The sequence below is a fragment of the Fukomys damarensis genome, unplaced genomic scaffold, assembly GCF_012274545.1.
Source record: "Fukomys damarensis isolate Sample0158 unplaced genomic scaffold, DMR_v1.0_HiC HiC_scaffold_16, whole genome shotgun sequence".
Lineage (NCBI taxonomy): Eukaryota > Metazoa > Chordata > Mammalia > Rodentia > Bathyergidae > Fukomys > Fukomys damarensis.
The window spans coordinates 103648261-103675775 of NW_022900928.1; the positions used below are offsets into that span (position 1 = coordinate 103648261).

Consider the following 27515-nt stretch of genomic DNA (forward strand, 5'->3'; position numbering starts at 1 on the left):
CAGAGCTCCTATGTGTATTTTTTTCTCTTTTCCTCTCTTTATTTTATTTCACTGTGTACCTGTATATCTGTCTCTTTGCTCTGCAAGCTCCCTCACCAGTATGTATTATTTCTTACTGTATTCCTGTATTTTATTGTTAAAACAAATATTATCAACTGTTCTTTATTGTAGAAGTAAAATATTGTCTTTACAGTTAAAATAGATTCAATTAAGTAAAAAAGAAAATGGAAGTTGATAATATTCAACCCCTCCCAGACATACTATAGTTAATGATTTGAAGTATAGATTCATATGTGTGGTATCAATTTAGACATTTTGAGCATCAAACTTTGCTTGAAAATTATCCATTACATTTTTAATAGGAAGATGCATTTATTATTTTATTATGTTGTGTTTTATAATTATTATGAATTGTAAGTTTGTGATTTTTTTTTTTGTACGGGGCATTGAACTCAGGACCTTGCGCTTGCGAGGCAGGTGGCAGCATCACTGAGCTAAATACCTGGCTTGTAAGTTTATAAATCTGATAAGGACTCACAGTTTGTGAATAAGTTTGAGTCCTTATCCACTCGACTTCTTTGCTATTAGGAACTGTGGTATTGCCCATGCTGGATGTCCTTTGATTTCTAGCTAGGGATAGCCTTTTGGTGGAAAATGAGAGCAAAACATTGTTAAATTTGTAATGATAAATGAGACTGTATTGCCAAACATGACGAGTTATACTTATTTAATATCAGGTTGGACAAAACAGTTGGTTAGACTTTTAGGGGCACTGTGGAGACAGTCTAGATGTCCATTGACAGATGAATGTATAAAGAAAATGTGGTTATACACCCCCCCACATACTCTGTCAAGAGTTATTCAACTTTTTCTGTAGGAAAGTGGATTGAATTGGAGACTATCATGTTAATAAAAATTAATAGTCTGAGAAAGTTAAATGACCACATTTTCTTTTGTATAATCATTCTTAAAATATATTTAAAATAATAGTAAATAAATAGGAGCTGAGAGGAAACTAGGAGGTAGACTAGAGATGGATAAGGGGATCAGGGTGAGTGGGGAGGAAAAGGAGGGTGAGTAAATGGGATGAAAATAATAAAAATATGTGATATGCATGTACCAATATACAAAAATGAATGTCATTATTCTGTATTACTAATGTACATCAGTACAAAGAGACACACTTAGTTAGACTTTGAGCCTTGTGATGGAAAAGCAACTAAATCCCTAAGAAATGTATATCAGTTATATATAAAATTCACATATTTTAAAGTATGAAATATCTATCCAGAGATATCGTGAGATAATTATAGATTTTGTTTCCTAATTCTCCTGTTATTTTCCAGTTAATTTGTATCTGTTCTGTCAACATTGAAAAGTCTAACTTTCTAAATTTAGATCTTCAATTTTGACTTTTACAAGGATTTTTTTTTTCCTGCTTTCCTAGATACCATCACAGCCATGTTAGATTGCACAGATAGGCCTGTTCTTCAGGCCATTTTTCTTAACAGTAATTGCTTCGAACATCTCATACGACTGCTACAGAACTGCAAGGTACTTTTCTATTATTACTGTCTTTGATTTTAAGGAGCTTTTGTTGTACATTTTTACTCAAATTTGAATTTATTATCTAATTTTAATTGATTTGTGTTTACATTTAATTATATACTCAGACTATCTTGTTGAAACTAGTATTCTATCATTTGTAATTGTCTAGATATTTTAAAAATAGTCAAACTGAAAGCTGGTTTCTTTATATAATTAGCATTTTGGTTTATGAAATATTTTCTCTTTCACTAAGGGAATATACTTGATATCCTGTGAAGTCCTTAGTTGCTTCTGATTTGTTGGCTAGGTACTGTATTTGTATCAGAGTAGACTAAAATAATCAAGACTTTGCCTGAAAATTTTTGAAAAAAATTTACTTGCATCTGCTGTTTTCTATCAATCAGGAAACCTGACTTCAAGTGACCTGTCCTATAAATGCATGCCACTGATTGTAAGGAGTACAGATACAAAATGTGGATTTCTTAGTGTGATTTGAGTTGCTTACTCCAACTCAAATTGTATATCATTGACTGAATAAAAGCTCTGAATGAGGAAAAAAATTTAAATTAACTAAAGATTGATTTAAGAAGTATTTCTTATATACAGCTGTTTGTCAGACACTGTTCAGACTATTGATTTTGAAAATCTGCCCTCTAGAAGCTTACATTTTGTCTGGGAGCAAGAGAACATAAAATAAAATATCTATGCTATCAGGTAATGCTAATTGCCATGAAGAAACACTGTTGGAGCACACCTAGGAGGAGACAGATACTGCATGCTGCACATTACTGTTATATACAGGTTTGGGAGGACACCTTTGAGAGGAATGCATAGGAAATGAGTGAGCCAGTCAAAACAGATGTCAGTGTTTCCCAGTCAGAAAGAACACCAACATTCCTGAAGCAAAAGCACTCAGTATATTTGTGTCACTGGAGATAAAGTTGTAAAAGAAGTCAGGGATAAATTGTCTAGCTGAAAATTTTTAATTCTGTGATTTTTTTTTTTTTTTAGAACATAGTCTTTATAAAAAGTTATTGAACTGATACCCGGAAAAGGGAACCCTTATAATTCTATGAATCAGAATAATGACTACTATTTATTTAGTGCTTACTATATGATGGACAATCTGTTAGGTACCTTGCTTGCATTTGAGGACATACTATATATCTTGTCTTAATAATGTTTACTTTATAGATTAGGCAAGTGGCAGAGTCACAGTTTCAGATTCTTTTTGACTCAAGGCCTTTGTTCTTTTGTATTTATTTTTATTTTTTTGGTACCAGGGATCGAACTCAGGTCCTTGAACTTGTGAGGCAGGTGGCAGCACCACTGAGTTAAATCCCCATCCCTCAAGGCCTTTGTTCTTAACGTTTACACTATGTAATGTCCAAGACGATACTTTTGTATGTTTTATTTCCAGACTTCTTTCCAAACATGTAGTGTTTTTGCATATTTCAATAAAAATTAATGATTTGATGCCATGTCAGAGTCACAACATTTTTGTATGATTATTGAAGTAATAATATTCTTTTCTTTTTCTTTTTTTTTTTCCTTTCTGGTGCTAGGGTTTGAACCCAGGACCTTGAGCATGTGAGGCGAATGCTCTACTACTGAGCTGTATCCCCAGCTATAAAGTAATACAGTCTTACTATAAAGTAGAAACAGTGGCATATTGATTCTCTCATACAATAATAAATTTATTCCAAATTTTTTACTCATAGGTAAAAACTGACAATAATTTCTATAGTGGGGAAAAATGTTACTACTAGAAAATTACAGAGGCAGGCATGGAGGTGCATGTCTGCAATCCCAACACTCAAGAGGCTGAGGCAGGAGGTTCACTGCATTTCAAGGCCAGTCTGGTGACATAGTAGGTTCTAGGGCAGTCTGAACTACATAGTGAGATGTTGTCTCAAAAAACAGCCAGGTGTGATGACACACACCAATAGTCCCAAGCACTAGGGAGGCTGAGGCAGGAGGATCACCACCAGTTTGAGGCCATCCTGGACTACAAAGTCAGTTCCAGGCCAGCTTGAACTACATTGAAGGACCCTATCTGAGAAAAGCATACAATAAAGAAATAAAAATACCTACATAGAAAATTATGATCTAGCATCAAGCTGAATAAACTATGGAAAACTACATCAAATACATGCTAAGGAGCAAAAGCACAAAGGTAGAATTAACTTTTTTTTTTTTTTTGGTACTGGGGATTGAACTCAGAACCTTGCGCTTTCAAGGCAGGCAACAGAACCACTGAGCTGAATCCCTGGTCCATAGAATTAACTTTTTACAAGTGAAACATACCATATTCTGAATTTCATTTAGGATAAATGATATTAGTGCACATAAGCAAAATTGAGAAAAGATAGTGTTTAAGAACATGTAAGCTGGGCATGATGGTGCATGCCTATAATCGCAGCACTTGGGAATCTGAGGCAGGTAGATTGTGATGAGTTTGAGGCCAGCCCTGTCTACATAGTGAGACCCCCACCTCAAAAAAAAAGGGGGTTAAGAAAAAAATAATCCAAACACTAGTGTTAAAAAGTTGACAGTTTCTTAATATCCTCTTTTGTTTATACAATATGATTTTTATGTTTGCAATACATAATAGTTACATTCACATTGGAGAATTAGTACATATATGTAACATATCTTGATCATTTTCAATTTCTTTATCCCCCATTCCTTGCTACTTTGCTACCTTCCCCTTTCATTCTTTTTTTTTTTTTCTTTTTAAGAATTTCAAAGGGCTGGGGATTTAGCTCAGTGGTTCCACCACCTGCCTCACAAGCTCAAGCACCTGAGTTCAATCCCTGTACCAAAAAAAGAAAAAAACAATTTCATAAATAAGTATATTTCTTATACATTTTAAATGCTGTGTTTTAGATTATTTGAATGATAATACTGGATTATCTAGATTTTATGTATAGAGAAAGTAGTTGATCATAAAATTTAATAACCATATCACTGTCACAGGAACTGTTATTAAAAACTAAGGCATTCTAGGAAATCTCTATAGAGTAGGCAGAGAGAGAAAAACAAAGGCTGTGAGAACAGTTAAACCAACTCTGAGGTTGTTGGCCTAACTGCTTTTCAGCTCTTTGTTCCAAGGTGTTTCATCTCTTGGTCGGTTGGTGTTTGCTGTTTTTTTTTTTTCATATTGGCAGAGTTTTCTCCAACTAGAAATTCATGCTCTAAATGAAAGTCCTTTATACATCTGCACACTTGTATGTCTGTCAGGGACTGTCTCATGAAAGTATGACCCAATTGAGAAATTGCTTTCTCTCTAATTTTTAGTTTAGGCATGATAAGTTCTACTCACCAATAAGCACATGTGTAGTATAGGGTCTGTAGCATTTTAAGAGATAGGACAGAATTAGATGGCATTCTGTTAAGTTCAAAGTATATCTAGTATAACTCCATTGAAACTTTTTAGGTCTTTGAAGACATAATGGAGATTCATTTCTTTTTAAATAATTTTGGACATGAATTTAATTAACTGCTAAGCCAGCCTGATGGAAAGACCTGATAAATGAATAAAAACCAGGTTTATAAATTTAGGAGAGAGGAAGGAACTTTTAGACCAGGTTAAGTTGTTTTTTGAGACAGGTTCTTGCTTTGTATTTCAGCTTGGCTCTGAACTCACTATGTAGCCCAAACTGGCCTTGAACTCAAAGAAGACCTCCTTCTTCAGCTCAGTGAGTGCTGGGATTATAGGCATGTGCCACCATGCCTAGCCCAGTTTAGGTTTAGACATTCACTAGACTGGACCATTTTTTTGACATTGAAAGTACAACTTATTGTCACAAAAAGCAAAACAGTGTATTAAAACTGGCTTTTAAAATTGTCCAAAGTACTTTTTACAGTTGATTAAGATTTTTACTCATAGTTCTTTAAATGTCAGATTTTCATTGGTAAACCTACCCAAAATACTAAATTTTATTTTAGAACTTAGTTTACATCTTAGAGTGCCCTAAAAATTGATGTTCATTAAGATACCTCATTGTGCCAGGTGTGGTAGTGCATACCTGGAATCCCAGCACTCTGGAGGCTAGGCAAGTAAATTGCTGCAAGTTCAAGGCCAGCCTGGGCTAAATAGTTTAAGGCCAACCTGAAGGACAGAGTGAGACCCTGTCTCAAAAAAAAAGATACCCTATTTTAAGACTTAATGACTAATATCTTCCCTTTAAAATTTCCAAATATTTTTTCATTAAATAGTCATTTTCAGCGAGATCTAGAAGAGGAGCTGAGGGTGTGGCTTAGTGATAGCAATCATGTAAGGTCCTAGGTTCAATGCTTAGCACTGGGAAAAAAACCAACAATCTGGGAAAAATTATGAATTAAATACCTATAAATTATTCATTGTTGTTACAGTGTAGTAGTTTATCATCTCACAGTGATTGTATCAGAAAGTAAGAATTGAGTTAAGCTTAGTTTTGTTTTGTTTTTTTTTGTTTGTTTGATTTGTTTTTTTTAGAAATAGCTTACTGCAACTCATAAAGCAACAATTGGTGGGCTGGGGATTTAGCCACCTGCCTCACAAGTGCAGAGTCCTGAGTTCAATTCTCGGTACCAAAAAAAAAAAAAAATTGCTACTGCTGTACAGCTTCTCTACTTCTTTAATAACAACCGAAACTAAGACAATTCATTCTTTGATCTATACCTTTGGTGTTAGCTTAAGAAGGTATTCCTCCTGTTCCTGCTTCACCAATTTTGGTTTTTCTTTGTTTAATCCTTATTTAGGATTTTCATTCACAGAATTATTTTGGAGGATTCCAGTTTTTCTGTCAACATTTTATTTTCTATTTTGATAGTCACTATCCTATTTGGTGTGAACTGGTGTCATTGGTTTCGATTTGCTTTTTTTGAATGATTCAATGACGTTGAACATCTTTTTTTCTATGGTCCATTTGTATATCTTTAGAGAAACATCCTAAGTCTTTTGCCCTTTTAAAAATCAAATTTGTTGTTATCAAGTCATAAAGTCTTTAATGCATTAAAATCATGTGTATTTAGGCTCAGTGGTTCCGCCACTTCTTTGCAAGAGCAGGGTCCCAAGTTTGATCCCCAGTACTAAAAAAAATCTTATGTATTGGATGCATATAATTTTTTATGTAGGATATTTTATTTTCATGTAAAATTTTAATATCTAGACAATATTAAATGCCTATATTATTAATTTAATAATTCTGTATTGGGTGATGCTTAATTTTTGCTATCACATGATTCAAATTCAGTTGAATACATATTTTTATAACTGCTAGTCATAGGCACAAACTTTTATTGTTTGTTTTTTTTTGGTGCAGGAATTGAACTCAGGACCTTGTGCTTGCAAAGCAGGAGGCAGAACCACTGAGCTAAATACCTAGCCCTATTGTTTTTAATATAAGGAAGTAATATATATGAAAGTAAGTTACTACTAATTGGAAAATATACAAAAGAATATTCGTATATAATGCCAATTTGTTTTATTATTTTTTATTAATTTATACTTGCTATAATAATGTATGAGAGTATATAATAACAAATCTCTCTGCTTATTATATTTTCATCTATTCCAAGATGGTCTATATTTTTTTTCAGAGCTTTTTATAGAGCCTTTGTTAAATGAAACAAAGTCATAAAGCTTTTACCTTTCCATTTGAAGAACCATATTTCATTAATGGACTTCCTGCCAAAATTATTGGGGGTTGAATCTGTCAGAGTAGTCCAGAATAAAGACTTGAATATCTGTTTCTTGAATATTTTTCACACTGATAGGAATAGCCCTGAAAATGTTTATGTCACTTCATTGCTTATCTTATACTATACAGCAAAAAAACATACAATTTTGAGGACTCTCTGGGTATTTATGAAGTCAGGGAAACTACTAAATTCTACTAGATAATCAAGATATTCTTCCTGCTTTGTATCTTATTTGTAGGAAAGAAATCCTAAGGAGATGAAAACAGCATAACTGCAGTGTTTATGGAATATTTTTATTGATATAAAAAAGTAGAGTAGCTTTATCAGCTCTACAGACAAATTCAGTGATGAAGTCAATACCTCAGATGCATAAGGAATCTGCTAACTGTACATTATAGGATAATGTCTAGGACACTGTAGTTTTTACTAAAATGTATTAGGATGGACTTTTTTCTTTAGTATATGAATCTCATATATAATAAATCTGATATAAATAATGTATTTTACAAAACTACATGTCATAACTGTCTAGCATGATAAGCTAATGCAGTTAAGTGCCTCATGATGAGGATATTTTCTGAGAAATGCATCCTTTAGTTGATTTCATCATTTTAAGCATCACATTGGTCCTTGTTGCTTTCGCTGTCTTCCATTGCCATGAACTGTTTCCCCTCTGCTATTCTGCCTTGGAGCCAGCCAAGTATGGACTGAAACCTCTAAGAACTGTAAGCCAAATAAACCTTTTCCCCCTTTAATTTTGAATGTTGGATATTTTGTCTCAGCAGTGAGAGAAAAGTAACAGAAATTTGGTGCCGAGAGTAGGATTGTTGCTGTAACTATACCTGACCATGTGGTTCAGAAGCCTTTGGAACTGGCTTGTGCAAAGGGGAAAAGTTAGGCAAAGGTTCAGAAATGCTGGCTGAAGAAGTAGAGTTCGAATGCCTTAGAATATTATGTGTGGGAGATTCTGATCAAAACTCAGAAGAGCAGAGCCATTGAAAACCAGGATCAGGAAGTTTCTGCTGGGATGGTCTGCGCTGGCTACTGGACTCTAGACAATGTATGTTATGCCTTGGCAGAAATTTTGACTGTATTTTGCTCATGTCCAGAGACTTTGCCTGAGACTGAGATTAAGGGCAGCAGGCTAATTAATCTCTCAGAAGAAATTTTAAGACAGTCTTATGTTGAGGCCATGGCATGGCTGTTGCTAGGGGTTTTTAACCAGATTTTTGATGAGACTCAAGAGCAAAGAGCCCAGCAGAGCGACGTAAAACATTTTGAGTTTGGCCAGAAAGGAAACTCGCAACTCTATCCTTTGCAGCTTCAAAAGTGCAAAAGTGAAAAATTTGCCTTAAAAAGAGTCCCAGACCACCATGTTCCAGAATGACAGCTATCTAAAGAATTTGTTCCTCAGAATTTGGTTCAGAGTGCTCAGCAATCCAGGTAATTGACCTCTACAACAACCAAGATAGAAGGAAGCCTGGCTACTACTCCAGATGGCAACAGACCTTGGCATCATCCACCAGGCACTATTTTTAGGTACATGAAGAATGCAGGAGTTGTGGGGTCAGGAAGGCTTCCACTGAGATTTCAGAAGGCCTGGGAGGCCAGGCAGTGTGCCCCTGAGAAGACAGTGTGTGAAGCAGTGAGTGCAAAGCCAAAGCCAAAGGTGCAGTGGAGACCTCAGAAGTTTGGAGAATTCAGAAACATGGATCATTGAGGAAAACTGCAAGGAGGATGTAGAGCCATCTCAAAAGAGAAGCCTGAGAGAGTCTACAACCATCTACAGAGCCACCCAAGCCCTTTGGAGTTTATACTTTACCACAAATTTCTGGGGATGCTGGAAATGGAACTGTGGGATTCAATGTTTGCCCTGGTGGATTTTGGACTTGCTTTGGTCCCATTCCTTTGTATCCCTGTTTGTAACTTGGAATGGAAATATCTATTTTGTCCCATTGAATGTTGGAAGTGTTTAACTTTCTTTCATTTGTATAAGGACTTGCAGCTAAGAGTTTGCCTTAAATCTCAGAGGAGACTTTGGACTTGGAATTTTTAGCAATGCTGAAACTGTTAGGACTTTGGCAACTTTTACAGATGGAGTAAGTGCCTTTTGTGTAAAGGAATGTACATGAGTCTCTCATCAGCTTTGCCTGAGCATTTCTGTTGCCTTGTACCTCAATATATGGAATACTGTTATTTTTTAAAATCTTTGCTGATAATGAAAACTTTTATTTATTTTTCTTTATGCAGTATTAGGAATTGGCAACTTTCTTTTGTTAAATTTCTTTTATGGGGCTAGGGATTTAGGTCAGTGGTTCTGCCACCTGCCTTGCCAATGCAAGGACCCGAATTTGATTCCTGGTACCAAATAAATGAATTGATAAATAAATAATAAATTTCTTTTAAGTTCCAGATACTACATGCATAAAATTAGTATAGTTCTTGTCATTTCATTTTGCATCTATTTGATTACTTTTCCTCTTTTTTCAGAAAACAGACTTGAAGTAATTAAGTAGTTTTTCTTAGAATATGGGCGAGAAATGGCAAAAGATTCAAATCTAGGTCTCTCATTTCAAAGCCTATTGTTCTATTAAGTTTTACATATATTCTGTCATACAATAGTACTTCTTTCCAGTTTATTTTATATTAAATATTTTAGCATGTCACCAAACCTTTGTTTTCTCACTTCTGAAAAGGCAGAATTTCCTAAGAACTTCCCTTTTAAGATCCTCTTAATACATTTTTTAAAAAATAAATCTTTTCTTTCAATTAGCTTTCTCTTAGGGCTGGGGATTTAGCTCAATGGCACTGCGCCTGCCTGGCAAGCACTAGATGCTGAGTTCCATCCTGGTACCAAAAAACAAAACAAACATTCAGTTAGCTTTCTTTTTATCCAAACTATGACAGAAGCCAAGGTCTTTTGGGATGCTAAATTTTGTATACTGAAACTAAAATACTCGATGAAGGTATTTCCCATGTGTGCCAGAGATAATCTCAGGCTCCTTTTGCAGAATGCAGACTAATGTAAATTAAGTTCAATTCTAGGTAACTTTGGAGAATATCTTCACTTGATCTTAGCCAAAAGGCCGAGAAGCGATAGGAGAATATCTTTAAACAGTGTTTTAGCAAAATGTGCAGGCACATAAATTTGGGAAATGCTGCACAGTGACATCCTTTGTCAGAGTCATGTTAGCCTATAAGATACTCTGAGAACAGTTTCCAGAAACAATCTTGAAAAGTCAGCTTAATATCATTTCATAAACTTGATTAAATGCATTATTTATTATAACCTCTTTTGTCTAACTCAGTGGCAACTTTCCTTTTCTATGAGACGTTCTCTGCTGATTGTTTAAGAAATTAGGAATAGTACTAATTAACTGTTGCTGCTTTTTATTTTAGTAACTACGAGTTCTAAGGGAGAAATATATCTATAATAACTATATAGTATAAACTAATATTAATTTATAATCCAAAAAGCAAATAATATTTACTTTTTGAAGGGGTATACTTCACAAGTGGATTCTTGGGGTTTGTTTCAAGAGACATGGAAATCCATTTAGGCTGCACCCTGCTTATATACCCTGTAACAATTTAATGTTCTTTCTCTATTATTCTTGTCTCTGTTTTGAACAGCTATTTTTAAATGCTAGCCATAAAGTGGCAGACAAGAGTGAGAAAGACCTTGCCAACAAATTACTGACAGAAATGAATGAGGACCAGGTATCTACAAAGCCTGCATCTTGTTTCAGCCAAAGTCCAAAATCAGTCAATGGGAATAACTGTTCCTGTACTTTTATTCTTACTTCTTAAAATATATAAACATCTAATTCTTATATTCACTAATTATTTTTGAAAACCATTTAAAAATTTAAAAAATTGCTTCCATTTAAAGGATGAAATCTTTGTGATAAAATCAATACCATTCTATTTGTATGTGTTCCATTTAGTTGAAGGAGATACAAAGTACAGGAATGGGATTCTAGTATCAATGCTGTCCACTTGGTGGTGACTTCATATTTTGGGGCTTCCTTTTCTAAGCACCGTGGGGTATTGGGACTTTAGGGCTTTGTTTGTGAATATGTATTATTTATTTTTAATATCTTGATTCTTTGCTTCTTATTGACAAGTAATGATTATGATTTAATGGACAACCCAAATCTTGGAGGAAGGGAAGAAGATGCTGAACTTTATGAGTTTTAATTTAGTATAAATTTTACTTTTCTAAAAATTCAATTGTATATAAGTATAATAAAGGAAGAATGTGTAGTTTATATTGTTTCTCATTATACATTAAATTAGTACTTAAAAATTGCTGTGTAGTTGGGCATAGTGGTAGACATCTATAATGCCAGATTTCAAGAGGCTGAGGAGTAGTATCATGAATTAAAGGCTAGCCTGAGCTACATAGAAATCCTGTTTTTGTTTTTTTAAACCACAGCTTTATTTTTTTTCCCTAAAATGTTGTGAGAGAATTTACTTTTATTAGCATTATCGTAATGTTTAGTTTCACAGAATTGTATAAAAAGAGTCTGTTCTGTTCTATCCTTTTCTATTCTGGATGTGAGATGCCAATTCAGAGTGCTATACTGTTTTAGATTTCTCTGAATATTTAGTCCCTGTTAAGTCATATTTGTATAGATTAATGAAGCAATATAATAATGTTATAGAGATTTATATTACAATTCCAATGGCAGATGTAATGAGGTCTTTTAGGCTTTTTCATCTTGGACAAAATGTAGCACAGATCCTATTTGTATGAAATTCTGCATGCAGAATGTTTACTATATACTGTAATATGTTTATGCAATTTTTTTACAATATATAACAACAGAAACCAAGACTACAAGTAATCTGCCTAAGAATGATAGAGTTTAGATTACAAAGATGTAAGCAGTTTCCTTTGTACTCAAATCTATTTTATTGGGAAAAATAAATAACCCTATTTGTGAAATGATGAGCTTTAAATTGTAATTATATATTCCTGAAACCCAATTTTCGGGACTGTTTGTTTTTACAGCTTTTTAGTCCTCATTCTGTGCTTTGATGATTGACTGAGCCTGATGAAACAGTCACATTTAGTTTTTAACATTGTTGACATAAGTTTTTGGATTTTTGTAAGTGCACTGCCTTGAAATTTAATTATTGAGGCTTGCACAGTGTTAGACAAAATGGAGCTACTTTTTAATTCTTTCTTAAAACCTTTGTTATGGAAGGTTGCCTTTTAAAATGCATAAACAGTATATCAGATAAATATTTAGCTTTCTGTATCTGCCTAAAATTTGCATTTCATATAAAAATTCAATATGTATTTATAAGCATTTCATGTGTTTTAAATTATTAGAGATCATTTTGACATTATAAAGATAATTGGTGTATGTATATACCATTTCAGTTTTGGTAGACTTTGGAGACTAAACAAGATTATTTTAGCTATCCTGTTGCATATGGTAGTGGAATTTAAGGCTAAACAGTTCAAGTATATTTTGAAGGGAAATTAAAACAATAGATCTAATTTTAGACCTCCCTTCCTTCCTCTTGAGATTGTCCATTATTTTTGAAAAGCATGTGTTAAGCTTGGTGTTTTGTTTTGTTTTTTCTTTCCCCTCAAAATATTTAATGTTATGAGTGAATGTTGCCTTACCCTTTGACACATGGTTTATATTCTGTTAAGTAGATAACTTCTCTTCCAGGTTACAGCAGTTCAGAAATCTATTTCATTGGAAGAGGAATGGAATGCATGTTAGGTGTTTTTGTGCAGGTTTTCAGAACAAAGGTTTCCTAACTGAATAATAATCTTGATTATATTTGTTAACTTTTTTCCTCTTTGGTAGGTGTTTCAGGGACAGTTGGACTGTTTGGCTGTATCAACTATTCAAGCTTTGACTGCAGTAATGAACAAATCTCCAGCTGCTAAGGTGAAACATATATCTCCTAGCTTTAGAATGTTAACAGTTTTCACTGAACAAATCCCAAAGTTGTATGTGAAAGTATATAGCATATATGACTTAATAACATCTGAAATTAAAGTGTGCACAAAATAGTTCATCTTAGTATAAGAACAATTTGCTGGGCTGAGGATGTAGTTCCATGGCACTGTGCCTGCCTGGCAAGTGCAGGGTTTCTGAGTTTGACCCCCAGTACAAAAACAAAAACAAAAAACAATTTACTGGTAATTTTAAAGACAACCCATTTAGCCACTGTAGGATCTTAAAAGAAGTGATGCCTAAGTTGGAAAGTAGGAGAAATTTCCAATGTTGTCCAAAGAAAGGGAAAGATAGCCAGATGTAGTGTGCATACCTATAATCCCAGCTACTCAGGAGAGTAGGCAGAGAGAGTGCAAGTTCAAGGTCACCCTGGGCAATTCAGTAAGACCCTATTTCAAAATTTGAAAGAAAGAAAGAGGCATAGGGCTTGCCTAGCACATGTGAGTCCCTGGGTTGAATCTCAGTACTACACACAACACAAACACACATAAACACAAGAAAATAATGGGAAGATAGCACTGGTGTTCAAATAATCATTTTATATGGTTACTGAGTTTAAAACTTATTTATTTTATAGATTTTCTTCATTAATAAAAGTCACTCTTCATTTAGTTTATAGATATGAACATTTTCTACATGTAATCTTGTGGGACTTATTTTTTCAAGATGTATAGCCATAGGGAGTCTACTTCTTGCGTAGTCACTAATGTTCAGGGTTCTCTATACCTTATTCATGACATCTGACAGTCCTATACATTTGTGTTGAGAATTACCTCACTGAGTAGTTGTAAGGATTAGTGAGACCATCTCAGTTAAGTGGTAAGCAAAATGCCAGGCACATGTTAAGTGCTCAGTAAATGTTAGTGAAATAATTACCACTTTACCTTTTCATTTTTCCCAATATACTTCTTGCTTCACTTTTATTGTACTAGAAATGAAGCAGTTATTCCCTGGCCCCTGAGCAGTGCTATCCTTTATATTCCTTAGTTTTCATTGGTTTGTTTTGGGAGACTCTGACTTTGGCTGTAGAAGTGTTACTTCTTACATTTAGGTTCCTGTTGAATAGGGTCTCTAAATTTTTACTTGTGACTTTAATCTCCTTTTAGCAATAGCTTCTATAAGGAAGAAATCATTTTTAAGATCTCAGTAATGGTTTATAACAGATTGCTTATTCTGTATTCTGAAATTCAAAACTAAGGTGAGTCTTTAGAGACAATTTCTTGTTGACTGTGTACTACCTTGCATGATTTAAAGTTTCAAAGTTATGTTAAAATTTTTTTGATAAAAGATTTTCTTCCAATTCTTAACTCACAAGCAACTAGTTCCCCTTCTTAGAGACAACCATCTTACTTGTTTTATTTAAGTCTTTTGATTTTATAATGAGTGCAAATATTTCTGCCGTAATTTAATGAAATAGTTTAATATATCTGGATTTCTTCATTATTGTTTTTATATTTTAGTTTATTGCTTTGATGAGCGCATACCTGCTTAGAAATATATGTGACTTGGAGCTTTCTAAAATGAACTTGATTCTGCAGATAATTTCAATACAAAAGAGCACAGAGAAAATTCTTTGTATCTGTTTTTTTTTTCTGACAGTACTTAAAATTCCTAACTCTTCAGTCTAGTCCTTTAGGCTGTTGTCTCATTCCTTTTATCCACGAAGTCTAATTTTTTCTCTGTTTTTGTTTTAGCTTCACCTAATACTTTATTAATTATAAGTCAAATTAAAGTATCATATGCTGTAATCTGAAAATAATTATCTAACAGTTACTGCTAATTTTATTTACTTTATTGTTTGGTAGATTATAATTTAAATATTCCAGAAGGTACTTGAGACCTATTTTAAGATGAATATATGATTTAAGAGAATATTGAATTCACAATCTTTTATTTAATATTAAGTTAGTTTAAATGGGTATTCAATATTTTATGTTTACAATACATTTAGTCATTTAAAATATGCTTTGTTGTATTATTTTCCCCTTTAGGAGGTATTTAAAGAAAGAATTGGTTACACACATATGTTTGAAGTGTTAAAGTCTCTAGGTCAGCCGCCTCTAGAACTACTGAAAGAACTCATGAATATGGTAAGTTTTTAATCTTTTTAAAGAGAAGTTCATTCCAAAATTTGAAAACTATTAAAAATTTCAAAAATGGTAACTAATCTTTTTCTTTTATGTTGTTTTTTAGGCTGTAGAGGGTGACCACACTTCAGTTGGGATTTTGGGCATTAGTAATGTCCAGCCTCTTTTGCTTCTTATCCAGTGGCTTCCAGAGCTAGAATCCCATGACCTGCAAATCTTCATCTCTGATTGGCTAAAAAGAATTTGTTGTATTAATAGACAGAGTCGAACTACTTGTGTGAATGCAAACATGGGAATGAAAATCATTGAAACCCTTGATTCCCATTCTTCCCTCCATCGAACTTGTGCTGAAAATTTGATTGCAATTCATGGTTCTTTGGGGAGTCAGTCAGTGAGCTCAGAAGAAGTCCGTCGACTACTAAGGTTGCTAAGAGTAGATGAATATAAGGTTATTCACCCTTATACCCCTCCTGTGACTCGAGCAATCCTGACAATGGCCCGAAAACTATGTCTTGAGAGTGCACTGCAGTATTTTAATTTATCACATAGTATGTCAGGAATTTCTGTGCCTTCCATACAGAAATGGCCAGGGTCTGCTTTTTCTTTCAGTGCTTGGTTTTGCTTAGATCAGGATCAGTTGACTCTTGGCATTGCTAGCAAAGGAGGAAAAAGAAAACAATTGTACAGGTAATAGTACAAATTTTGAGATATATATGATTGTCTTAATATATGTTAAACAGGAAAAGTCTCTGAGCATATGGTTTTTAAATGTAGAATGTTTTTTCTAAAGGCTTTTCATCATTTGGCTGCACACAATTTAATTTTAAGTACTTTATTGCTTTCATGATAATTATGTGTCTTACACATTGTGCTGATTGTGTTCTGAGGCTGATTTGGAAACAGTGCCTTTTTCTTAAAAGTAATGTATTACGTACATGTACTAACTTCCCTGAAGGAATGTAAACATGTACTATACCTTTCTATGAATAAACTAAAATCCAGCAAACATATAGTTAAAAAAGTAATAAACTTCAGTGATATCTCTTCCCATGCTTATATGAATGACCATTAGACTTATGCATATGTGTATCCAAACTTCAGTAGATAATTTTTACTATGCCTAGTGATTTTTAATACCTTTATGTATGCTTTCTGAATCTCTTGGAAAAATTTAGAAGATTTGGAAATTTATAGTTTTGCTATAGTTTGCCAATGGAATTCCACTTATAATGTTGACTCTTACACCCAAAAGCAGTTTTAAAAGTGTGTTTGAAACGTGGCTGGATTAATGAATGACGCTAATGTATAAGCTACAACATTGTTAAGGTATTTGGGGTTTTGTGTGCTTCAGTGATGATGAAACTGGTCAACTAACTTCAGAAGTTCTGATATATTTATTTTTGTTAGCTTTTTTACAGGAAGTGGCATGGGTTTTGAAGCTTTTATTACCCATTCAGGTATGTTGGTTGTGGCAGTGTGCACAAAAAGAGAATATGCAACGGTTATGCTTCCTGACCACAGTTTTTGCGATTCCCTCTGGGTAAGGCTTTAGGGCATCATATTTAACTTCTTGCTTCTTTCTTTTAAAACACAATTTGATGCATGTTCTTGAGGAGTTTTTACTTGCTTTTTGATAATCACTTAATGTTTAGTCTAAAATTGTATCCATATTGAAGTTTGTCTATAAAAAGTTAATATTAGGACAGGGGATGTAACTCAGTGGTTCCAACACATGCCTCACAAGTGCAAGATCCTGAGTTCAATCCCTGGTACCAAAAACAAAGAAACAAAAATAAACAAACAAAAAAAGAAGTTAATACTATTTGCCATTAGCATCATAAATTCAGTAGTAGTTTTTCTGTTAAAAATTAAAATAAAATGTTATTTCTTTAAGACTTTTGAAGAAACAGATTTGATTTTTAATTTCTTTGCAAAATAAGAGGTTATTAAAAACTGCCTTTTCATTGCTTTTCTTAAAATATAAAATGCTTCTAACTAGAAAAATTTATTCTAAAAAATATTCACAGTCTTGGAAAATGCAGAAAAGATGCTATGTTATAATTTGTCTGAATTTTTCAGAAAAGGCTTTTGTGGTAATACAGAAAAAATTGTTCACTTTGAAGACATTGTCAGTGTTCAACTATGGTTCATGTTTGTTCATACAAATAGATTGTATTATACTCTGCAAACATTTATCAATCCAAAAACATAATGTGACTTTAGCCTTTTAAATGTATGTTTTACTCTACCAGCACAACATAACCATTGTTCACATTCCTGGAAAAAGGCCCTTTGGTCAGAGTCTTGTCTGCATCTATGACAATGGACAACAAAAGGTTTCTGCCCCGCTCCGATTTCCTGCCATGAATGAAGTAAGTGTTTCTAATTTATTGTTTACAGGCTCAATTGATTGAGACTTCTTGAATATTTTCAATTAATTTAGAAAGTGTTTTTAAAATTTTAAATATGTACTCCTAAATTTTAATTTTTTTGGTGTTGTGTATAGAGTAAATTAATATTTATTTCTGTTTATTGTTAAATGATATTGGATAGTGTTTTTAAAAAAATCAAAGAAACAAATGTTAAGTCTTAGGAAAAAAAGACATAACAGGAAATCCAAAGAAATTAATAAATCAAGGTATCATTTAATAAATCTCTCCAAGTATATGAAATACAAGATACTATGGTGGACTCTTTTCCATTTTTCTGAAATTTGAAAAAAAAGAAAAGAAACAAATTTTCAGTTTCACATAGTAGCTGGCTGTAAGATAGAATTTATTTACTGGGGCCAGATGTGATAATGCATACCTGTAATCCCAGAACTCCCTAAGAGGCTGAGGTAGGAGAATCACAAAGCCCAGCCCTTGCAACTTATCAGCTTTCCAAGACTCTGTCTCAAAATACAAAGGCTGGGGCTGTAGCCCTGTGTAAAGGCCTTGGCTTCAATCACTACTAGTAAAAAAAACCCCACAATGAGTGTAATCATTATGTATTGCAGACATTTACTAGTAAAAATTTAAAGTTATTAAAACGTTGATTTTTTTTCAGTTGTTCCACCTGGTATACCAAGACTGACATTCCCTAAGATCTTTAAAAACAGAGAAAAAAGCCTATAGATCAGTTGCAAAGACTGGCAGCTGTGCCAAGTAGGCAGAAACTTCTCATCCCCAATAAATTGAAGAGGTATGATCTGTCAACAGGCTCAAAACCCAAAAGCCAGCTATACCTGGAAGATATTTCTGAAAAGTAGCCATTTTCTAAGGGTTCTGAATACTGGCAGTAAAGCTACTCACCATAAGCAATTTACAAGCATGAATCCAGGAGTCAAATTAAAAGGAAAAAAAAATAGGGAAACCTAAACAAGATGCACTCCCCTCCAACTTTCTGCTCACCAGAGACAAACCCCAGGGGGCAATGAGGTGGAACAATCCAAAAGCCACTCACCTGGATGCTCTAAGGTGGTAATAGCAGAAGTAACAAAGCCAATGGACAAGGCTCTAGAAAAAAATCAAAGCAGAAATAATTTTCCACATAACTACAGAGATAGTAACTAAAATAAAAGCTAGAGATTAAAAAAATAGAGGAGCTCAGGAACACAATGGAAACCATGAATGCCCAGTATAGGAAAGAAATGGAGTCCATGAAACAGATTCAAACAGATATCCAAGAGATTAAAAATACCATTGAAATAAATGCAGCATTATGAGACAATGTGAGGACAGAGTATCAGATAAAGAGGACAGGTTTGCAGTTAATGACCATGAAAAGAGAGATTTCTTAAGAGTAGCAGATGATCATGAGAAATCAATCCAGCAGCTGCTAGATGATGCAAAGAAGAATAATTTAAGATTGATTAGAGTCAATGGAAAAGCAGGAGATAGTGCAAATGACATAAAAAACCTGTTCTCAGAAGTAATGATAGAAAACTTCCCAAACAAGGAAACAGATTTTTGACATGCAGATTAGAGAGACATATAGGACTTCCAATTAGTCATAATAAAAAAAAAATTTTCCCCCAAAGCATATCATAGTCAAGATGTGTCAAAATTCAACACCCATTCATGATAAAAACCCTGCAGAGAATTGGAATAGATGGCCTTTATCTCAGCTTGATAAAGGCTCTGTAAAAGCATCAATCAGTATCATACTAAATGGTCAAATACTGAAAACCTTCACACTAAAATCAGGAGCAAGATTTAGGAGACTGAGGCAGGAGGATCACTGTGAGTTCGAAACCTACCTGGGCTACATAGTGAGTTCCAGGTCAGTCTCAACTACATAGTGAGACCGCCCCCCCAAAAAAATGAACAGGACAAACATGTCCACTATCACCACTCCTGTTCAATATAGTTTTGGAAACATTAGCGTTAGCAATTAAACAAGAGAAAGAAATAAAAACAATAAAGATAGGAAAGGAAGCAGTTAAAGTGTCATTATTTGCTGACGATATGATACTCTATATAGGAGACCCAAAAAACTCTGCCAAAAGACTTCTAGACTTAATTGAAAGATTCAATAGAGTAGCTGGATACAAGGTAAACACCGAAACATCAATAGCCTTCTTGTACACAAATAACAGACTCACTGATAGAGAAATTTAGGGAAGCATTTCCTTTCACAATAGCATCCAGAAAAGTGAAATATCTAGGAATCAGTCTAACAAAGCAAAAGACCTCTACATTGGGAACTACAACACTGTGAAAAAAGAGATTGAAGAGGATATAAGAAAATGGAAAGACATTCCTTGTTCCTGCATAGGAAGAACCAATATAGTGAAAATGGCCATACTTCCAAAACTGCTATACAGATTCAGTGCAATCCCTACAAAATCCTGACAGTATATTTCACAGAAGTAGAGAAAACAATCCAAAAATTCATTTGGAGCCAGAAGAGACCTAGAATAGCAAAAGTCATTCTAAGCAACAGAGACATGGCAGGGGTTATCACAATCCTAAACTTTAAACTATACTGTAAAGCCACTGTGATAAAAACAGCATGACACTGGCAAATAAACAGACCCAAAGATTAGTGTAATAGATTAGATTATGCAGAAACAACTCTAGACATACTCAGCTATCTCATCTTTGACAAAGGTGCCAACCATCCTCACTGGAGGAAAGATAGCCTCTTTAATAAATGGTGTTGGAAAAATTGGATTTCACCTTGCCAAAAAAGGATCCCTATCTTTCACAGTGCATAAAACTAAAATCCAAATGGATTAAAGATCTAAATATTGGGGGTGGGGATTTAGCTCAGTGGTTCTGTCACCTACTTCATAAGCACAAAGACCCGAGTTCAATATCTGATACCCCCCCAAAAAATCTAAATATTAAACAGAAACACTAAACTTGCTGGAAGATATGATATGTAGAACTATTGAAGATATTGTCATAGGAAAAGACTTTTGAATTAATCCTCAGTAGCCTGGGAACTAGCACAAAGAATCAACAACTGGGATCTCATCTTTTTAAAAAGCTTCTGCACTGCAAGAGAAACCACCAACAGAGCTAAGACACAAACTGCAGTGTGGGAAAAAATTTTTACCAGCTGCTGCTCAGACAAAGGTCTACTATCTAAAATATGTAAAGAGCTAAAAAAATCAGACCCCCCCCAATATAAAGACCCAGTTCAAAAATGATTATCTGAAATGAACAGATATTTCTCAGACAAAGAAAAGCAGCAAATAGACATGTGAAGAAATGTTCCACATCCCTGGTCATTTGAGAGATGCAGATGAAAACAACACTGAGATTCCATCTTACCACAGAAGGAATGGCTGCTATTAAGAAATAAACCAATAACAGTATGGCCATTTTCACTATGTTGATTCTTCCTACCCAAGAGCAGGGGATATCTTTCAATTTTCTTATGTCCTCTTCGATCTCTTTTTTCAGAGTGCTATAGTTTTCAGTGTAGAGGTCTTTTGCTTCTTTTTTGTTAGATTGGTTCCTAGATACTTCATTTTTTTTATGTTATTTTGAAAGGAATTGTTTCCCTAACTTCTCTCTCAGTGAGTCTGTTATTTGTGTACAAGAAGGCTATTGATTTTTGTATCCAGCTACTCTGCTAAAAGTGTCAAGATGATGTGGTTTTTCTATAAAATGGAATACTACTCAGCCATAAAGAATGAGAAATTAGATTCATTCATAGGAAAATGGATACATATTGAGGATATACTCCTAAGTGAAATAAATAAGTCACACATGTGTAAATACTGAATAGTTCCTCTGGTGTGAAAAAACTATAATAGTACATAAGATCCTAATGAGATAATTGACAATGTGAAATAGGAAGAAAATGGCTAAAAGTGTAGGGAAAGTGGGAAGGGTAGGGGAAAGATAATAAGGGAAAAGAAAAAAATATGAGAAAATGAAAATAAAGTGTTTGTAAATGGGGAGGGGAGGAGGGAGTGAAGGGAGGGCAGGGACAAGGGGAAAAAATGAGAACCAAAATCTGTCATGTAAAGGTACAAGATCCTAATAATGAATGTAACTGTACTGTATACCTAAAATGTACCAATAAACTCAATGAGGAAAAAAAAAAGAAAGAAATAAACCAATAACAAATGCTGGCAGGTCTGTGGGGAGAAAGGAACTCTTCTTTATTGTTGGAGGAAGTGCAGACTGGTGCAACCACTATGGAAATCAATATGGAGATAAAGTACTAGGATTAGAGGTCCCATTTGACTGAGCTATTCCTCTGCTGGGTGTCTTCCCAAAATAATTAAAAGAATCATGCTACAGTGCTATATGCTTATCCATGTTTATAGTGACACAGTTTGTAATAGCTAAAAACTTGGAAACAGCCCAGTTGCCCATCATAGCTAAGTGGATGCACATTGAAGCCATACTCGTAAGTGGAATTAATAGGACACAATGTAAATATCGAATAGTTTCTCTGGTGTGGAAAAACAAAGTGTATATTAAGGATCAAAATGTATAATTGATATAGTGTAGTAGGAAGAAAAGATCTGAAGGAGTAGGGGAAGTGGGAAGGATAGGAGAAAGGTAAGAAGGGAAAAGCAAAAATATGAGAAAAGCGAAAAAAAAATAAAGGAAACAAAGTCTTTGTAAATAGGAAAGCGTGGAGGGGGTGAAGTCAATGAAATTGAAATGTAATTAAAAACCTATCAAGGAAGAAAAGCCCTGGTCCTGAAGGATTCATTGCAAAATTATATAGAAGTCCTAATGCCGTTATTCCTCAAACTCTTTAATGAAATTGAAAGGGAAGCAGTACTCCCAAATTTATTCCTTAAAGCAAGCACTATCCTGAATCCAAAATTAGAGAAGGATCCAACCCAAAAGGAGAATTACAGCCCAATCTCCTTAATGAACATCGATGCAAAAATTCTGAATAATGTACTGGCAAACAATGCAGCAAATCTTGAAAAGGTTCTACACCATGACCAAGTTGGATTCATTCCAGGGATGCAGGTATGGTTATGCAAATCAATAAATGTAATACGCTATATTAACAGAGCCAAGGACAAAAACTGTACAATCTCAATAGATGCAGAAAAAGTGTTTGACAAGTTCCAATACCCATTCATGACAAAAACCCTGTAGAAAATTTGTAGAGATGGTCTTTATCTCAGCCTGATAAAAGCCATCTATGACAAACCAACAGCCAGCATCATACTAAATGGACAGAAACTTAAAGCTTTCAATCTAAAATCAGGAACAAGACAAGGAAGTCCACTGTTACCACTCTTTTCAATATAGTTCTGCAAACACCAGCCAGAGCAATTAGACAAGAAGTATAGAAAGAATAAGGATAGGAAAGGAAGACGTTAAATTATCATTTGCAGGTGACATGATACTCTACATAGAAGACTCCAAGAACTCCACCAACAGATTTCTAGATTTGATAACCAAATTCAGTTGTGTAGCTGAATACAAAATCAATGCTCAAATTCGTTAACCTTCCTGTACACGAATAACAGTCTCACAAAGACAAATTAGAGAAACAATCCCTTTCACAGCATATATATATAGGAAGAAGGCTTGGGGGGAGGGATAAAAAATTAATTAAAACTTAACAGTCATGATGTATACATAGAGAAAAATAAAATTGCATGCATTATTTTCATTCTGTTTGCTTAATTTTTTATACTGTTCCATTCTTTTAATTTTTAATCTTATTTTTTTAATATTTCTTGGGATCAGACTAAAGATCTTGTGTGGCAAGGCCAGTTTTGTACCACTGAACTACATCCCCAGCTCCCTCTTGTTTAATAGGTACATATTAAACTGTGTAATTTTTGTTATTTTTTTAGCCTTTCACTTCCTGTTGCATTGGTTCTGCTGGGCAGAGAACCACCACTCCCCCACCATCCCAGATCCCAGATCCTCCTTTCTCTTCTCCCATTTCCCCTCATTGGACATCATTTGGTGGGATTCTGTCATCAGCCTCCTGGGGAGGAACGACTGAAAAATCAAAATCAGTTACTAAATTGATATCAGCTGGAACCCAAGACAGTGAGTGGGGATGCCCCACGTCCCTGGAGGGTCAGCTGGGGTCTGTTATTATCTTCTGTGAAGCACTGCAGCCTCCTCAAGTGAAAGTATTGTACTTAGCAGGTAAGCATGTATGATCAGTCATGTTGCTCAATTACATTTAGAGTTTTTTCTGTTATCTGAAGAGTCTGTTTGATTAAAGTGAAGCTAAAAGGGAAGAAAAAGCTTACCATATACATACACTTTTTTTTTTTTTTTTTTTTTTTTTTTTTTTTTTTTTTCTTTTTTTTTTTTTTTTTTTTTTTTTTTTTTTTTTGGTAGCCATAGTAAATCAGCCTTTGGGAAATACCTCAAATTTCATCCATTATACTGTCCATATTATTCTTCTAGGGTTGCCATAATGCCATACCCTACAGACTGTGTCTTTAACAGTAGAAATTTATTTTCACACAGTTTTGGAAACTAGAAGTATAAGATCAAGGTGCCATCAAGGTTATTTCTAGTGAAACTTCTTTTCCTGCTTGTAGGTAGCTGCTTGCTTGCTGTATTCTCACTTGTTCTTTTCTCTGTGCATATAGACACAGAGAAATGTGTTACCTCTTCCTTTTATTATGAGGGGCCCTAGTAAATTAGGGTTCCACCCTTCTGACATCATTTAATTTTATTTATCTCCTTAAAGACCTCCTTAAAATCACAGTGGACATTGTGGCTTTGACATATGAATTTTAGGGGTATTTTTAGTTTTACCTGTAACTGCTAGTATTTTTGTCATATAAACTGATGAAACAAAAGTCTGTTTTCATGGAAATCAGATAAGTGATTCTAAAATCATGAGTCTTGGTCCAAAATTTAACATTTTTATAATTTTCTACCTGAAGAATTCTTGAAGGTAGTACAATTAGTAGATGGTAGAGAAGATTGCACACTTTACCAATGATTTTAAACAAACATTGTTACTATACCCTAACTTCTTTGAAAATTTTATTCTAGTAGGATGTTCAAAAAGTAAGCCTTTAAGACTCATCATGTACATTACTTGGCATGGTAGTGCATGCCTGTAATTCCAGAACTCAGGAGGATAGCTGTAAGTTCAAGGCCAGCCTGAACTGAATAGCAAGACCTCATCTCAAAAAATAAAAAAAAATTTAAAAATTGTATATTGTATATTAAATATAGAGTGACTTATTTTTCATCAAAATATCTCTTAGATTGCATTGGAATTTTGAGATGAATGGAACTATACAGATTTTCAAAGTTTGTATTAGAACCTTTTCATTTCTTGAAACTCACCAAAATATTTGAAAGTGACCTATATCCAAATAAATTCAAATTAGTAATAAGTCATTTAGTGTAGTCATAGCTGTAGTTTACATTTTGTTCCAACAATTTTCTTATAATTTTTACAAATAAGAATTGTTATACAGTCTTCATTAGTGATTATTATTTTTAATATTAATATAAACTTCATTGTAAAATGTGATAAACTGTACTTGAGTATTTCTTATTTTGATAAATTTAATTATAATTTCCCAGGAAAAATATTTGAAATGTATTAATGGCTCTCAATACAATATTAAATCATCAGTTTCCAGAAGGAATCTGCCAATTCTCAATCCTTAACTAACACAGAAGTATCTCAACATCATCACTGCCTCAGTGAGATGGTCAATGTTGTCCCCACGTCCATTATTGTTTGGACTTGTACTTTTTTGATTTTTAGTAAAGTTGAATATTTTTTCTTTTTATCTGCTATTCCATTTCTGTGATGTATACTCACATTATTGATTATTACTCATTTGAATACATTAAATTAACATACAGACTTTGTTATATTTGATAATAGTGTTTTAATGCCACATAAAAGTTTTTTCAAGTGAAGGTTAATCCATTCCTCACTTTTCTAGGTTTTGGATAAATTGGAGCTGATGTAAGAGCTGAAGTACATTTTAGTTAGTATGTTTTTTGTTTGTTTGTTTGTTTGGTACTGGGGATTGAACTTGGGTCCTTGCGCTTGCAAGGCAGGCCACCGAACCGCTGAACTAAATCTCTGGCCCTTAGCTAGTATGTTTTAACTGTATTGTTTTTGTAGCTTGAAACAATTTAATTTTAAATTTGTTCTGGCAACACAGAAACAAGAGACTATATATATAGTCAGTGATGTGTATGTTTGTGTACAATTCATTTTCAGGTCCAAATTGTTTAAGCCCTTGGAAATGTCAAGAGTCTGACATGGCCGACCTGCCTGGTAATGTCCTTCTTCACTACACAGCAAAGGTCAGAATAAATGTGTGGACTTTCTATCTAGTTATATCTATGCTGTGACCTAGAATTCTTTTTATTTTTTTTGTCATTTTTCAAAGGAGAGGAGAAGCAGCAAAAATTATGGTGTACTTCTTTAACAATTAAATATTGTCACTGTGTCATTCTGATAGTATGAATCTGAATAGTTGTAGTTGAAAATAGTACTAATGAATCAGCTTTAGCAAATGCAACTTTGAATTTGTGTTCTTCTAATTTTTTGGAAGGAGAGAATGAAACAGAATTGTACTGAAACTTCAGTTTTTTTTTAATGTGATATAGAAATGAAAAAAAAATACTCCGGGAGAAAAAACAAGTTCCTATCATGTATCATGGGTCAGCCATTTTGCCTTCTAGAACCTATCAAGTAATTGAAGTCAGCAATTGAATGAAAGAAAGAGAAGATAAATTAGAATTTGGAAAAAGAAAAGGGAGAAGTGTTGTAAACAATTATCATTTGCCTTTATTTTATTTAATATTGTATTGACTCAGCTAATGCTTTGATTATCTGAGATTATACATTGTAGAAGAACTTTTCTACTTTAGTAAGCTGGTACACAATCATAATTTATTACTTTTAAGCAGATTTATCAATTTTATTTTCCTCAAATTTTTTATTTTGACAAATTTCAAGCCTAGAAGGAAGTAAAAAGAAGTGATAACCTGTATATTGTTTATTAAATTCACAATTTCATTAACCTTTTACAACCTTTTATTTGGTGACTTTATCTTAAATCATTTGTGAAAGCAGATTGTAATATTTCTTGAGCCAGGCAGGATGGTGCACACTTATAATCCCAGCACTCAGGAGACTGACGCAGGAGGATTGCCAAGAGAGTTTGAAGTCAGACTGTACTAAAACAAAAACAGAAACAAAACACAATAAAACAACAACAAAAAAATTCTGTACATTCATTTGCCTAAGAAAATTATCCTCAGTTTAATACATAATCTGTATTCAAATATTCCCAAAATACTTAGGTTTTCTTTTTGAGGGTCAGAGTCTCACTGTAGTTCAAGCTGGCCTGGCACACAGTGATTCTCCTGCCTCAGCCCTCTGAGTGCTGGGATTATAGGCATGCATATTTAGCATTTTAAAAGTTAATTGGTCCAGTCAAGATATGTCTCTTGAGTTTTACATTTTTTTCTTTGCTTGTTTTTCATAACTTTTTTCCCCAACAATATATATTTATTTGCATACTTTATATTATTTCATAGCAAGACTTCCCATTATCCACACTCAGAACTATGCCATACCAAAACAAGTGGACTAATTTAGTAGGTATGACCCCTTAATCCTAGTACCACACCCTTAATCCTAGCATCATACACCCCAAATCCAGCCACTTCCAAAAATCCCCAGCTATGAGTGCATGAGGGTTTGGGGGCTTTCTTAGCTACTTTTCTCTCATTGCTGAGACAAAATACTGGACAACACCCAAAGTTAAAGGGGA

The 27515-nt window shown here is 33.9% G+C and overlaps 1 protein-coding gene across 3 annotated transcripts in view; it reads left to right on the top strand.

Moving 5' to 3' along the window:
* The window catches only part of Nbeal1 (neurobeachin like 1), a 195561-nt gene that overhangs the window by 58312 nt on the left and 109734 nt on the right, over positions 1–27515 (top strand). For 2 of the 3 annotated variants that reach the window (XM_010616111.3, XM_033764550.1), the window contains 9 exons: positions 1448–1554; positions 10870–10956; positions 13068–13151; positions 15212–15310; positions 15414–15994; positions 16715–16847; positions 17560–17679; positions 23583–23886; positions 25952–26037. In XM_010616111.3, coding sequence (XP_010614413.1) covers positions 1448–1554; positions 10870–10956; positions 13068–13151; positions 15212–15310; positions 15414–15994; positions 16715–16847; positions 17560–17679; positions 23583–23886; positions 25952–26037 — 1601 coding nt within the window. The remainder of the gene's footprint in view (positions 1–1447; positions 1555–10869; positions 10957–13067; positions 13152–15211; positions 15311–15413; positions 15995–16714; positions 16848–17559; positions 17680–23582; positions 23887–25951; positions 26038–27515) is intronic. The other variant, XM_033764549.1, reaches the window with a different exon arrangement.